Consider the following 14780-nt stretch of genomic DNA (forward strand, 5'->3'; position numbering starts at 1 on the left):
GCTGGCTACCAACTACGTGCGGAAATGTGTCTAAATTGTGTGTAAAAATTTCACCATCCCGTTTTTATTACATTTTTTGCGCCCCATGGCCGCAAGTTGGGGTGACACCATATGGCCTCAGCAGATAAGGCTAAGTAATTGATGGACAACGGACTCCAGACTCGCTATTGTAAGTGGGTTTACTCAGCAGGGGCAATGGCATATTGAAAATTAATCTATGGCTGGAGTTTTTGGGGGACTTTAAAATGAAAGCGGTCTTAAAGCTGTGATTATAAGAATTAAGTTAGTCAAGTTAGGTATGAAACTCCATATTTAAAAGCAACTTTTCCTTTGATTGCCAAAAAGTTCTCCCCTTTAAAACAATATGACTCAAGAACACCACCGTTTAAATGTAACGAAGCATTTCCCCCGAATTGCCCCAAGACAAGATTGTTACCATGTAGTCTATAACTTTTAAACGGTTCCAAACCAAAGCCAATTATGTGCTACCTTTCCCCCGACCACAGCATAGCTAACCCCCCACCAATATCACATAACATTTTCAATTACCATTTTGGGTGATTCGGCCAAGACCGAATCCACTCCCCACTCGACCACCGAAATTGGACCAAGTTTAGCTACGAAATTGAGACATGTTGTTTGAGTACATTTTGTGGTTTGGTCTCTGGCAGCAGGGCTGTGGGAATTTTCGTGTTTTGTGTATGCAATTTTAAATGCACATCGCAGCTCAGCTCAGCCCAGTTCAGTTCAGCCCAGCCCAGTTTGGTTTGTTTTGGTTCGCCCGACCAATTCCCAAGACCCATGTTGCTGTAACGAGCCGCCTTTGTTTGCTAAAAACTTATCAAGGCTATGGTCAGGACTTGGAGTCGGAGGAGGAGTTTGGGGAGCAGAATTTGGTGCAGAACCCAGGGCAAACACACAAAGCAAGTGCCTGCAATGATGATCCTGCAGTTGAATCCTGTGGCCTAGTCAATTTTTATACAGACTGTCGATTTTGTGAGTCCCTCTGGCCAGAGGACCAGAAATCTCTATTCCTTTGGCCATTGTCATGGGCACTGGGTCGTGTGTACTTTAAAGGTCTTGGCAGTCACTTCCACATGATTGGGCAATTCACAATCTTTTTCATATGGCCACCCCTGCTGTTGTCTAAGCTGATGACTCAATTAACTGGCAAACGTGCTTTTGTAAGCTGTCAGCTGGAAAGGCTTAGTAAAACTAAAGATGACCGATTACAATTAGGCCATATAATCGCTGGAATGAGCAAAAATGCTGTTAGCGTTGGGATTAGGGTTTTAGTTTCTACGAAATAAATTGGCTTGTCGATAAAAACTTAATCTCTTCTTTTAACAGAGAAAGCTCTGACTGCTAGAATTTTAATACTAAAACTTTGGCCTATATAAGGGGATTTTCTCTAGGAAAGTCTCTACTAAAAAATAGTAGTTGTTGTCTGTTGAAATGTTATAAAGTAGACTTATAACCACACCATGTTATTTTTCCGTAAAAATGAAATATTAAATTTTTACGACTGCAAAAATATGAATTTTGCCGCAACGCATTTTAAATATTAAAACTTTAATCGAGGGAAGCGCCGGCATTAAATGGAACGTGCAAAATCCATGGCCAGCAAAAAGCTGTCATCGAAGGCAGGACAATAAATATGCGCTGCTCATGATTAATGATTTGCACGCACAAACGCACCAACTAACCGAAAAACAGCAAAATTCTTGGCCAACTTGACGGGGCCAGAACCAAAAAAAAACCTAAAAAAAAGCCAACAGCGACTGGGCGGTATTTCAGTTTGTTTGGCTTTGCGAGCAGCGTAGCGTGTATTAAGGGAATTAAAATGTTATTATATATAAAACAAGGACAAGGGTCCCTAGCAAGCTGAAGAATGAGGAGGTGGTGTGCAAAATGCGATGGTAACGCTGTTGCCACTGATCCAGGATAACGACGTGATAATCACACTCATCTCAGCCACTCACAGTACCAAGGACGACCATTCCCCTCGACTGAAGAAACCAGCCAGGTGACTTGTACATAATTCCCGCAATTTTTGCAAAGAACTTAATTTTACGCTCCTGTATTTCACAACGAAAAACTGGACATAACTCCCGAAAACCCACGACCCCGACAACCTTTGTCTGGCTTTAATAAGTTTGCTTAGGTTCAGCCAGAAAAGCACCGAAGCGGGCACTCAGTTGGCTTCCTTCTTATATCCTTGCATATCCTTCCATATCCGTGCAACCCGAGGTTTTTGTCTTTTCTGGCTTCTTTTGTTTGGCATTGTTGTGCAGCGAGTGCGAAAAAGTTAATGGGTCAACTGTGTGGGTTTTCTCACAAATTTGAGGAATTTCTAATTAGCCTTGGGCAAAGCTGTCTGTACATACAGGAATCCATTTTGTTAGCACTTTTAAACATGTCAAGCCATAATATTTCATGCAGGAATTTAACAAATATAATAACAGTTTTAAATTAAGCCTTCAAATTTCAATAATTGTACTTAATGTATTTGGAATTTCGTTATTTTGATTAAGTAAAATCACTCATTGAAATACAAACAAGAAAAACCAGTGTTCATTTTTTTAAATATTTTTATTAATATCTTTTCAGAGCTAGCCCCTTTAATAATGCACTTTTCTAATTTTCTAATATTAATAATTGATCTACAAACTAAGTTCAGCACTACGACATTCACATTTCTACTATTATGAGAGCTATACTCTTTTTAAGTTGCACTTTTTCCCTTTTTATTTCAAGGAGCGCACACAGGTAAACATTTGATATGAAAACTTCAAAGTCTGAAAGTCAATAAATTAATTTAGGAATTTTAGCCGTGTTGGTAAAGAAAACTCACTGCCATATAGGTAGTAATGGATACTGGTGCCAGCTTGTAGGTTCTCCACATATAAGGTTTTGTAGCACGCATCATCAGGATGAGAAGCATCCTTCGATAAGCAAGATCGCCCTCATACCAATTGTTATAAAAGGCTGCCGGCAATACTTTGCCACTCTGAAATATGTAATAGATACATATATATAATTCCGCATACCAAAGATATTAGGGTAGCTAGACTTAAGATACTGGGTTATAAAATATACTCTTTCATATTTTTCAAGAATAACTTATGTAAATCTCGCCACAGTTGATTGGGACGCACTGTCAAAAACTTACCTTTAAAATCAAGTGCGTACCACTGCGGCACATTAAAAAATTGTATATGATGAATAGTAAAATTCCGAGCAAATGTTTTAGGGACGTGCCAATGTCGAACATGGTCATGGAAATAGCCAGGAAACATGTGGATATCATCGATACCGAGAGACTTATGAAAAACGTGAAGTTAAAGGATCGATTCACTCTCTCCGCCAGATTCAGCAATTTTGTATGATAAACTATCAGATACTTTAACTGATCCTTGGCATTGGGATGACGGGCATCGAGGGTCTCCAGCTGCCGGGCCAAACCATCGAAGTGAATTTCTAGCTGGATACCAAAAAAGTTGACCAGAAACGGGATAAACATGTTGACGCACATATTGATAATGCACGAAGACATTTGACAGACGACCGCAACAATAAATCCAGGAATTGATCCCTGAATCGGCCAGGGATACCAGGTGCTACTCTGAATCCTATAGTTCATCTGCTGTGGGTTCGACAAATGTTCTCGAATCAAGAGTACAACGGGTAGTGAGTTGTAGTAGACAACAGCAGTGCTATGGAAAACTACCGCATTTCTTATATGACGCGTATACTCCTCGTGATAGTGCTGTGTGCGATACGACCCGTGTTTGGTTAATTGAAATAATTCCTCGAATTCATTCAGTAGGTTCTCAAAATGGGACTTAAGGCTGAGCATCTTCCACAAGTTGAGGCTGCCCACAATGGTAAATCCAAGCATGCTGCCCACAGATGCCAGTTCTGCTAAGTACTCAATCGAATCTTCTTTTCTGCAGTCAACGAAATATCCGAACATCACGCATCCAAAATTGTGATACAGCAAATTTATGGCCCCAATCCAGAAGATAATGCGTTTGGCCAAGTTCGGTTTGACTTCCAAGGATCGTCTGCCATTCCACCAGTATCTGGGAAGTTGGGCAGCTTGACACACGAGGTCCTGGTACCGCATAAAGTCCTCCAACTGCATCTGGTCCTGCTTTTTGACTGGATTACTGGATTATGCCACCGTCATCCCAACTGTATAAATATAATTGGTTGGCCAATTCGTGGTGAGAACTGCCAACTGCTGCAGCTGGTAACTGCAGGATTTTTGAAAGTCTTTTGGTTTAAAATTCATTATGGGAAGCACTTTGTCGGAGTAATTTGTAAGCAAATTGTTTGAATATCTAAGCACCAATCAGATCCTTACCAAGGTGAAAGATTTTCCATAAACTATCGATTTTAAAACAAAATTATAATATATAACAAGAGGGAGATCACTTTAGTCGTTGACTATCAGAAATTATATACAAATAAAATATGCTTGGTCTCAACTTTCTAGCATTTATAGTTCCCGAGTTACCTATTTCCTCTTAATTGATGGAAATATGTTTAAAAGCTCCCTCAAATTTCAAAATGAATATGATATTAATACATACAAGTATTTTACGATGAAAACTTACCGCTAATGTGAACTCAGTGCCCAAAAAGCAGATAACAAAATTGTAGACGATAAAAGCAATTAGACCATTTATGCACTTGACTGCAGACTGCAAATCGAGAAGCAAAATGGCCACACTTGTCATGCAAAGTGCAGTTGTGGAAAAGAACAAGCCGCCGAGAAAAGAAAAGTTCATTATTTCATTAAAACTATCTGCAATCTGTATAACATGACTATGGTATGCGATGAGCCGTCTCAATTCCTGATTGGCGCCAGGATGACGGGAATCCAGTTTGAGTAATTGATTGGATATAGCGTCAAAGTGCAACTTCAATTGATAGGTCATGATGCAGATGATATTGTGAGTGCCCAAGGAAAAAGCCACGCCCTCGATTGAGGAGATAAATGTGGCGAAGTGTCCAACACCATATCCGATTGCTGAACCATAGACTTTCCAAGGGTACCAAGTGTTAATCTGGGTCTTATATCTCATTTCCATGCCATCCACTAGATATTCGTACATCATAACCACAAGTGGAGCAGTGTTGTAGTATAGGGTGAACATCCAGAAGTATATAAACTCGAATTTCATAAATCCATTTGCCATTCCAAAATAGTACTGCTGGCGGTAATTTCTATCTCTGGGTCTTGGATATAGTTCCCGTAGGTCCGTAAGCAAAATCTCAATCTCAGGACGACGATTCGAGAGGACACATATATTGAAAAATCCAACTGCGACGAGCATCAGTGCACCTGTAGCCTCTGAGATTTCAGCAACGTAACTTTGGGTATCCGCTGCCTTCCGTCCAAATAAGCACCAATCTATAACTACTCCAATACATTGGTAAGCCAGGCAAATGGTTGCCAGTAAAAAGAATGCCCTTCTGAACGTTGGGTACACATCTTCCTCGGCTGCCCTTTGAGTCCACCTAAATCGTGGAACCTGTGCCAGCCGCAAACTCTTGTCAAAGTACTTAAAATAGTCATCAAATTCCATCCTGCTCTAAACCGTGACTGTCATAATTGCGCCATACCACCGACTTTTATACGCTTGCCTGCAACCATCGAGTTGAGTAATTTGTAATCATCTATATTAGGGTTCCTGAGAAAATGGCAACTGCTCTACGATTATCATATATTATAGTGTGACATCATCCGCATTGTTGACCGTTGATTGTCGACTGTTCAGTTGATAGATCAAATTCGCAGTCTTAGGAAAAGACAACTGCCTTTTGATAGTACATACAGAATAGGAATAAAAACTATCTACTATCTTTGATAGTACATACAGTATAGGAATAAAAACTATCTACATAATAAGTAAGCCTAAAGGTTTCATTAGTAAGAGTTGCAGAAAACAGACAACTATTTACCATTTGGTATAGTTATAAATAGTATAGTAATAAATATCTTTGACACATTTGCATACTCACAGCTGAAGAGACCTCGGTTCCCATGTAGCAGATGACGAAGTTGTAAAGGACGAATGCCACTAGGCCACTGACATACTTGCAGGCAGATGCAAAGTCCAGTAGCAGAATGGAAATACTAGACATACAAATAGCGATAGTAGCACCGACCAGGCTGGAGCCGAATACAAAATTCAAGATGCTATTGACTTGGTCGCCCAGCTGAAGGATGCGGCAGTGGTAGGCGATCAGAATCCTCAGCTCCTGATGGGCACCGGGCTGACGGCAATCGAGGGATACTAGCTGACTGGATATTCCATCGTAGTGCAATTTCAGTTGAAAGGAGAACAGGCAGACAAGATTCTGGGTGACAATGCTGAAGCCCACGCCAACAAACGAACCCAGGGTTATGCTTAGTACAGCCATGGCAAATCCAAGTGTTGACCCATGGACTTTCCATGGAAACCAAGTGTTCGTCTGCGTCTTGTAACTAAGATCATAGCCCTCGTGCAAGTGTTCCCAAAGGAGCAACAGTACGGGCGCACTGTTGTAGTACACGTAGAAGAACATGTAGAAAAGGAACTCAATTCTCATTATTGCCATGGCCAGGTCAAAGTAGTGCCGACAGCGATAGTGATTGTTCCTGGATCTCGGATACAACTCCTGAAGCTCCTCGAGCAAAGTTTCGATCTGTTTGCGGTTTACCGAGAGCGCATATACGTTACAGAATCCCACAAATGTTAGGGTAAACGAACTGCACATTTCCGACAATTGTGCCACAAAGGTGCCCGTATCCTTGGCCATCCGGCCATTGCACCACCAATAGATCAGCACACCAGCAATCTGGAATATCTGGCAAATGGTTCCGAGTAGGAACACGATCCTTTGCTCCGAGGCGTACAACATTCTTTCAGTCGGACGTCCTTTCCATTGATATCTGGGTATACATGCCATCTTGCAGCCCATGTCTAAATATTTCATATGGTCGTGCAACTGCATCCTGCTTTCAAATATGACTGAATGGCCCCAGACGGAAAGTAGGTTCTTTTGGTGGCCAGATTTCTAAACCTAATTGAGCAATATTAAATCAATTCTTGGGAAAACCAACGGCTGGTATAACAAGACATCAGTGATGCCTATCTAGTGGAAAAGCGACAAATGTGTGTTTTATTTAGAAATTTATTGGAAAATAAGCTAGGCACAAATTAAACCAAAAAGCTTATTAAAAGCTATGACACATTTTCAAGCAGACATTTCCCGTGAACTCAGCTCGCACATTATTTGTTTATTTATTCAGTTTATATTCGTGTCAAGCTCGTAATGATGATGCCTTTGAGCTGGTTAGCAGGCTTTTATGCGCTCGTCTATGGCTGCTGATATCAGCAGACAAGTGCTGCTCGTTCTGCACTCCATTTCCGCCGGAAGTCCACCCAAGGAGACATTTTTATGTACCGCCATATATGCTGTGTGTCTATGTGTATATGTGTATATGTGCTGTGCCTGCATGTTTGAGCTTGTGTGTATTGTGCTTGGCGCTTGTTTACTTCTTTGTTTATGGGCATCCTTGTGGCACCCGCTCTTTTACGAGTCCATCCTATTGCCAGTTTTTATTGTTGCCTTTATTCTGCGGTCTACTTGGTTGCGCCTCATGTGCTCCATGCTCCATGCTAGATGCTCCCTGTTCCCTGCCGCAGGCTCCAAGATCCTGGATATGTTCGAATATGCCACTCCCCTTGTCCAGGAGCGTTTTTGTTTGCTATTGATTTATGGTTTGGTGATTTCGCTTCTTGTGCGGGGATTTTCTGTTTACTGTCGACGTCTCATCAGCGTTTTGTTGCGGTAATTAAACTCTGATTGGTTTTCAATTGTTTTTATTGATTGGCACTGCCGGTTGAATTCTTTCTTTCCTTTTTTTTTTGCTTTAATCGAGCTTCTGTTGATTCGCAATTAACAAGCAAAGTCCCCGCGCGTCATCATCACGAACGAACAAACTGACTTAAATTCAGTTGAAATTTCCGTTGAACGTAAAATTTATGAAGACAAACAAAAGCAGGAAAACTTGGCAGGACTCGCGGGCGCGAAACCCGGCCAATTGCCAAAGGACTCAAATCGAGCGGCAGCTGCGCGTAATGGACAATTTGAATTATCCGTCCGTCTGCCCGTTGGCCGATGGCGGAGGAGTGTGAGTAATAGTTTTGGCAGCCAGCGCCATTTTGGCCAGGAATTTATGGAGATCCATGGGCCAAGGGCCACTACATCGACTCCGGAGCTCTTGGCAGAAGCCTCTGCAATTCATCTCCTTCGTCCTGGCCGCTGACAAGTGCAAAAGTATAGCAAACTTATACGCCACCGACTCGGACAACTCGGTACTCTAGCAACTCGGAACTCGCAACTGTTGGACTTATCGATCCGCCGGATCGGGCCTTTTAAACTAATTAAGTCCCAGTGAAGCAAACAACACATGCTACTAATTTGCGAAATTAACGTGTTTGTTTTGGCCGCTCTCTAAATAAATTACCCCCAAAAAATACAGAAAAAAACGGCAGGCCAAAGGTAAAGGGAATGGCCATAAATTCGCATCGAAAGCGAATTGCGAGCTGCAACTTTGGGTTGGCCCTTGTTTACTGCCCACAAAAGAGAATCCCCTTTCGCAATCCCATGGCCAGAAATTACAGCCAAGTGGAAAATTTATGTGCAGCTCCATGGAAATTAAACGCTCCGGGCCTTTAGCATTGGAGCAGCTGCTCGGACTTCCGGTTTCCTGAGGCGCTTTCCTATTTTGACAAGGATCTATGAAAATAGTGTGAAAAATTATTGTTCAACTCCCCATTCGCTCCTCGCTGGGCATTCTAAACTGCTAAATTAAGATAAATGAGCGCATTTAGCCGAAGGAATTTATTTGTTTTGATAAGCGGGTAACGAGTCTGCTCGGATTCGCATTTGTCCAAAAAAAGGGATGTGACGTATAAATCCTTTTTAAAGAACATGTGTCAGAGCAGCGCCCGTACTTTAATTAGAAAATAAAGAAACAGTTTTGTACAGTTTTTTGGCATCATCAAGTTATTGATTTCTGCTTAAAAAGTGAAAAAGTGAAACTAAAAGCCAACCGAAAGTCAGCCGTAAAAAACCAAGTTGTAGTATTATGATTTTGCCACTTGGCAACTTTTTTAATACGCCCGTAAAGATCAACAGCAAAAGTGGACTCGGGCCCAAATGACTTTTGGTTAATAAATAAAGTTTTGCGTTTTGCGATGCTCAGGTAAACACTTGGCATGACCCACAAAAAAAAGTTTGCGCCCAAATAAACAGAAAGCAGGAGGGAGAGAGTAGCCAAATCAGTAATAAGAGTGCTCCCAAACTCGAGGAAAGTATTTGGGCCAGAAATTGTTTGCTGATGTGGCTTAGATTTTTCCTGCAATTAGTTAAGCCATAAAGAGAAAGTGTTGCATATGAAATATATGACCACAAAATGCCAACAAATTGCCCGGAGGCCAGAAACCGAAAATTTATGAGGTGCCACAGAAAAGCATTATAGGCAAACGGAATACTGTGTAATTTGGGGGTAACCATATTTCTGCGGAAAGGAAATAACATATTCTATAGATTCGCATGCTAAACAACAATAAAATTAATATTTCATGTCATCCGCTTATGATTGTTCTCCAATCCTGAAATGCCATATGATTTCCACACGTAATGATTTGGAAAGCCACTTAACTGAGACACCTTTTTTCGGGACCCATGTTTTGTTATTTGGAAATACACTTTTCTGGACAACATGTTGCCCGAAATGCCTGGGCTTAATTTATATGTTGTCAGACTGGGTGGCAGCAACAAATGCAGCACGGCAATACTCGTAGTGGCATTACTCACATACACACTTGGCCCATCCGAAACTTGGCCAGGTGAACTGCTGGCGAAAGTGAAACTGGGTCGCAAGAAAGTTTTCGGGCCACCCACTTTCTTTTTTGGCAATTGGGGGGACAACAAGATAAAATGGACACACACACCCAATGTGTTTTTCGTTTTTACTCAGATTAGATTAAGTTGTCCAATAAGGGTAATAGTACGCTAGTCCAAATAAACAATTTCGTTATAGAAAAAAAAAAAAAAAAAAAAAAAAAAAAAAAAAGTTTTTCGTTTTACTGGGCGGTTGTGAAATAAAGTGAGGAAAATTGCTGCCTACTTTTGGGGGCCACACATGGCCAGGATGTTGGGGTTATCGGGGGAAGGGGGGGCTAAAGATGGCCAAGCAATTTGTTAGCAGGTCGAGCAGAGAGCGTCTCAGTGCAAATGTAATTTACTGCCGCACGATATACGCCGGTCCACAGAAATATTTTGGCCGGAATTTATTTGCGGCCATTTAAACAGAAATAAAACCAAATGAATTTAAAGATCCTCCTACACAATGCTTACCCAATTACCTTGAATATATTTCAGTAAATGTAACCATTCAAGCTTTCTTTGTCTTTCCTTGCCATTAAAGTATGATTAATAGAAGCTTGCTCCTTTATTAATTCGTAGATACTAAAGTAACAAATATTTTATGGCAAAGCCGCTGGAAGGGGTGACTGTGATTGTGCTTTCAAAAAAGTTCTGGCAAAATTGACACCCTCATCGGCGTTCTGTCTTAGAACAGGTAGTAGCTTTTCCAAAGCCTCCTTCTCGTAGTCACTCATCTGGGGAAGTGGTATATAGCCCTTGATGCCATCCTTTCCCAACTCCAATGGACTGGCGAAGAATGGGGCATCGGTTAACTCGGAGGCGACAAAGGCACACTCGACGAGGCCCTCCTGTCCACGAATTCCACGCAGCAGGGAGTCCACGAAAGTAGCCCCAGCAAAAGCCATCGATAAGGTGGCAGATCCATTACCAGCTTTGGCATTGACCACCTCTGTGCCCGCCTCCTGAATGCGATGAGTCAGTTTGTGTATCTCCTGGGGATCACATCTATACCGCGGCTGACACTGCGAGATGAGGGGTAGAATTGTGATCCCGGCATGGCCACCAATAACTGGAATGTTAACTTCATCCGGAGATATGTTCATAGAGTCGCCAATGAACTTTTTCGACCGAACAACATCCAAAGTGGTAACACCAAAGAGTCGCCGAGGATCAAAAGTTCCATAGGCCTTTAGAACCTCCGCTGCTGTGGGCACAATCATGTTGACGGGATTGGTGATGAAGGCCAGAAGAGCTCGTGGAGAGGCATTGCTAACGGCGGTGGCCACTTTCACAGCAACATTTCCATTGGCGGCCATCAGGTGATCCCTTTGCATTCCTGGCAGACGAGGCATTCCTGCGGCCACGACCACCACATCAGCTCCACTCACCGCCGGCTCCAGTTCCTGTTCACCGCTAAAACCTAGCACCTTTCCCGTTTGGCTGACATGGGACAGATCTGCAGCGATTCCCTTCATGTCGCTGATATCGTGCAGAGCCAGTTCATCGATTCCAGGACAGCGACGGAGCAAAAGCGATAGCGGTTGTCCAATTCCACCTCCGGCGCCCACAACGGCGACCTTTAAAGTGCGCACCACAACGCGCCATGTGGCAAGTTTTGTCTGGCTTTTAAGACTCGTCAGTAAAACCATTTTGCTCGGAATATAGTCAAAATTGTATAAAATTCCAACTCATGAGTTTTTAAGCAAAGGCCTACTAATCAGATTGGAAATTTTATACATTTTTGTAAGCTTATAAGTTGTCTTTTCGTTACACTTCTTGTATCGAAATCCTGCTCATTTAAAACTAAAATTATAAAATGTTTGTTGCCTCTCGATTGTTAGCCCATGTGGGCAAACTGCCTCCCATGGTCCAGCCGCTTGCATGCATCAACCGCGGTCTCAAAGTCACCGTTGTGGGTTCGGTGGGTGGCATTGGCCAGCCGCTGTCCCTTCTTCTCAAGCTGAATCCGGACGTATCGACCCTCTCGCTGTACGACATAAAGAATACAACCGGAGTGGGGGTAGATCTATCCCATATCAACACCCGTGCTACGGTGTGCCCGTTCGAGGGTAAGGATGGCTTGAAAAAAGCTATGGACAAGTCTGATATAGTGGTGATACCGGCGGGTTTGCCACGTAAGCCCGGAATGAAGCGCGAGGATTTGGTGGACGTGAATGCCAGCGTTGCCTGCGAAGTGGCTTTTGCGGCCAGTGCCGTCTGTCCCGGCGCCATGCTGGCCTTCATCACGAATCCCATCAATGTGATAGTGCCCATCGTGGCCACGATTCTCAAGGCAAAGGGTACCTACGATCCGAATCGACTCTTCGGTGTCACCAGTCTGGATGTGGTACGTGCCCAGACCTTTGTGGCGAACATCATCAACTCCGATCCCCTGAAAGTGAATATACCCGTGATCGGTGGCCATACTGGTCGCACCATCCTGCCCATCCTGTCGCAGTGCGATCCCCCCTTCAAGGGCACTGATGAGGAGCGCGAGGCGTTGATACAACGCGTCCAAAACGCGGGCACCGAGGTGGTTAATGCCAAGGATGGCCTGGGATCGGCCACCCTATCGATGGCCTTTGCAGCCGCTCAGTTTATAAACTCACTGATAAAGGGTATCAAGGGTTCGGAGGACGAGTGCGTTGTGGAGTGCGCCTATGTGGAGTCCGATGTCACCGAGGCCCAGTTCTTCGCCACACCCCTGAAACTGGGACCCCAGGGTATCGCGGAAAATAAGGGTTTGCCCGACTTGGACGATGAGGAGAGGAAAGCTTTAGACTGCATGCTGCCCATTTTGAAGGAGAGCATCGAAAAGGGCATCAAATTGGGCGAGGGTATGCTGACCAGTTGCGCATAACAATGCAAATATATAGTTTATTTCGAATTTGGTTAAATGTGCCTAATAAATTATTTGGTTATTTTGTTACAAAGTCTATCTGATGATAGGAAATATTTGATGCACTCTTGAAAAGGCCGGAAAATGGATTTAAATTATGAGACTGTTCTATTGTTAGACCACAAGTTTTATGGCCGTAATGCTGGTAAGCTAAGGAAACCCTCAGTTTGTAACTTTTTGTGTTTTTTTTTTGGCATAATGTCGGGGATTCGGGCGCGAAAGCCACTGACACAGCTGGAACTCGGCTCCAAACAGTTTCAGATTGCCATGCCATCGGCAACTCAGCGGAGCCGCAAATCTTTGCGGTCTCCTCTTAATGGCAAAGAAATTGTGATTTATGTCTCGAGATTTGTACATTTAGGCTGCTTGACACACAAGCGTATGTATATATGTATGTATACACTTTAATATTTGAGATGATTCACACGACTTAGTTTTCTTGGTGAGCCTAAGTAGTTTGGCAAGCAAACTTTGAAGAAGTTAGCATGATACTCCTGTATCCGGATCTCTCATTACTTAATTAGTCGCAATTTCATTTTTCAGTCAGCCAAAGGTGGCCAAATTAGTTTTCCTGTTCAACAGAATTACATTAATTGAATTTGGGTCTCGACATCTTTTGGGTTTCGTTTTTTCGGGGGGGGAGGAGGTTAAGAGCCCAAGAAGACTTCTTGCGGAAAAGTGTCTGAGTCGACAGTTTTATTGCTGTCGGCATGAGAACTTTACACATTTTGGCTTGTAAGCCCCTAAAAGGCTTATAATGTAATTAGATTTGTCGTCGCCTTGTTTGTTATGGCTCGACCAATGCTATTATTTTGTCACTCGCCGCCACAAAGGTCACCGATTTGGAAATCTTGATCATGGATTTAATTAATTAAAGTACCGCATAGTAAAGCTACTGTTTAAATGTTATATAGATATTTAAAAATGTATATTCAAGAATATATATGTACATATGCTGCAGCTGAATAGATTAAATGCTAAACAAAAAGTATTTTAGCTTATAAAAATATATGAGCTGGGCTTTACCTCTGAGCTTGAGAACTCCTTAAAGCCTTTAACAATACCCGTTTTGGCCACTTTATTGCTACCAACCAGTTTGTTGCATAGGTAGGCAATAATTTACAGAAATTATACATGACCACTTAAGTTGTCATTAACGTTAACGACCGCCAAACCGAAAGGAACATTATGAAATGTTTAAGAGCCTCGCAGAGCCTGAAGAACGCCTTTTGCCAGTGTATGTGCACTTTTTGTCGATGGTGGCCTCCTTTCGACAACTCCTGCAGCTGGAGCTGGAGCTGAAGTGGAGCAATGTGGGAATGGAGCAGTGGAGCTAGTGGTCCTGGGTCCGGGTAATCCAAAATTAATGGCCTGTCAGTCATACTCGTGCTACGATTTTAGCCCACTTTGGGCCTGAGACGCTGCTGCAGCCACAGCCACAGCTACAGCTGCGATTCCTTCTTATTGCCGTTCGTGTGCTACATCCTTTCTTTGTGTAAATTTCCGCTTTCCGTTTTCGGCAAAGTAGACCAAGAACGGGCTTAATCGAAAACGTATGAATGCAGCCCAGATCTAAAAGGCCTTCCTAGTGGTGATGTCTTGGTAACTAATGAACTCACGAGGTATAAAATGTTTTATGATTTGCTCGCAATAAATAAGCAGAGCAGTAGAAAATAATAATTTATTTTTGCTGCCATAATTTTAAAAATACAAGACATCATTTTATTAAATATTTAATATAGCAAAATAAATAATAAATCTATGTCTGCGAATTGGTTAAAAAAAACTCCTTTTCTGTGAGCAGCAAATCACAAAAGAGTTAAAGTATTCACAAGCAAATGTCTTTGGTTAAACTTGAACTTATATTTACGTGATTTTCATGGCTTGATGGACTCTCCTTACCCATCCCTAATCCAAAGCCACAGCA

The 14780-nt window shown here is 42.4% G+C and overlaps 4 protein-coding genes across 4 annotated transcripts; 1 reads left to right on the forward strand and 3 right to left on the reverse strand.

The window, feature by feature from the left end:
* Nucleotides 1-2747: 2747 nt before the first annotated feature.
* LOC122617439 (putative odorant receptor 69a) lies at nt 2748-4147 on the reverse strand. The gene is made up of 3 exons (XM_043793295.1): nt 3173-4147; nt 2855-3010; nt 2748-2798 (listed from the first exon to the last, which is right to left on the reverse strand). Exons 1-3 carry the CDS (start codon nt 4145-4147, stop codon nt 2748-2750), a joined length of 1182 nt encoding a protein of 393 aa, XP_043649230.1.
* Nucleotides 4148-4169: 22 nt separating this feature from the next.
* Nucleotides 4170-7008, reverse strand: LOC122616648 (putative odorant receptor 69a). Its single transcript, XM_043792183.1, has 3 exons — nt 6034-7008; nt 4623-5399; nt 4170-4259 (listed from the first exon to the last, which is right to left on the reverse strand). The coding sequence occupies exons 1-3, from the start codon at nt 7006-7008 to the stop codon at nt 4170-4172; spliced, it is 1842 nt and encodes a 613-aa protein (XP_043648118.1).
* A 3512-nt stretch (nt 7009-10520) lies between these two features.
* Nucleotides 10521-11649, reverse strand: LOC122616990 (malate dehydrogenase, mitochondrial). The gene has a single exon (XM_043792617.1). It carries the CDS (start codon nt 11601-11603, stop codon nt 10554-10556), a length of 1050 nt encoding a protein of 349 aa, XP_043648552.1. The 5' UTR covers nt 11604-11649; the 3' UTR covers nt 10521-10553.
* Nucleotides 11650-11703: 54 nt separating this feature from the next.
* Nucleotides 11704-12887, forward strand: LOC122616991 (malate dehydrogenase 1, mitochondrial). Its single transcript, XM_043792618.1, has one exon. The coding sequence runs from the start codon at nt 11771-11773 to the stop codon at nt 12812-12814; it is 1044 nt and encodes a 347-aa protein (XP_043648553.1). The 5' UTR covers nt 11704-11770; the 3' UTR covers nt 12815-12887.
* Nucleotides 12888-14780: the final 1893 nt, after the last annotated feature.

This window comes from Drosophila teissieri, chromosome 3L (genome assembly GCF_016746235.2).
Source record: "Drosophila teissieri strain GT53w chromosome 3L, Prin_Dtei_1.1, whole genome shotgun sequence".
Classification (NCBI taxonomy): Eukaryota; Metazoa; Arthropoda; class Insecta; order Diptera; family Drosophilidae; genus Drosophila; species Drosophila teissieri.

Excerpts from the sequence above, each read along its gene's own strand:
- LOC122617439 (XM_043793295.1), bottom strand. The coding sequence starts at position 4,147 with ATGCAGTTGGAGGACTTTATGCGGTACCAGGACCTCGTGTGTCAAGCT. Across the intron at positions 3,011-3,172 it reads GTACGCACTTGATTTTAAAG|AGTGGCAAAGTATTGCCGGC; the intron begins GTAAGTTTTTGA and ends TACATATTTCAG. Across the intron at positions 2,799-2,854 it reads CCATTACTACCTATATGGCA|ACTTTGAAGTTTTCATATCA; the intron begins GTGAGTTTTCTT and ends ATTGACTTTCAG.
- LOC122616648 (XM_043792183.1), bottom strand. The coding sequence starts at position 7,008 with ATGCAGTTGCACGACCATATGAAATATTTAGACATGGGCTGCAAGATG. Across the intron at positions 5,400-6,033 it reads GAACCGAGGTCTCTTCAGCT|GCAGCGGATACCCAAAGTTA; the intron begins GTGAGTATGCAA and ends TTTGGACGGAAG. Across the intron at positions 4,260-4,622 it reads GCACTGAGTTCACATTAGCG|TTACCAGCTGCAGCAGTTGG; the intron begins GTAAGTTTTCAT and ends AAAATCCTGCAG.
- LOC122616990 (XM_043792617.1), bottom strand. The coding sequence starts at position 11,603 with ATGGTTTTACTGACGAGTCTTAAAAGCCAGACAAAACTTGCCACATGG.
- LOC122616991 (XM_043792618.1), top strand. The coding sequence starts at position 11,771 with ATGTTTGTTGCCTCTCGATTGTTAGCCCATGTGGGCAAACTGCCTCCC.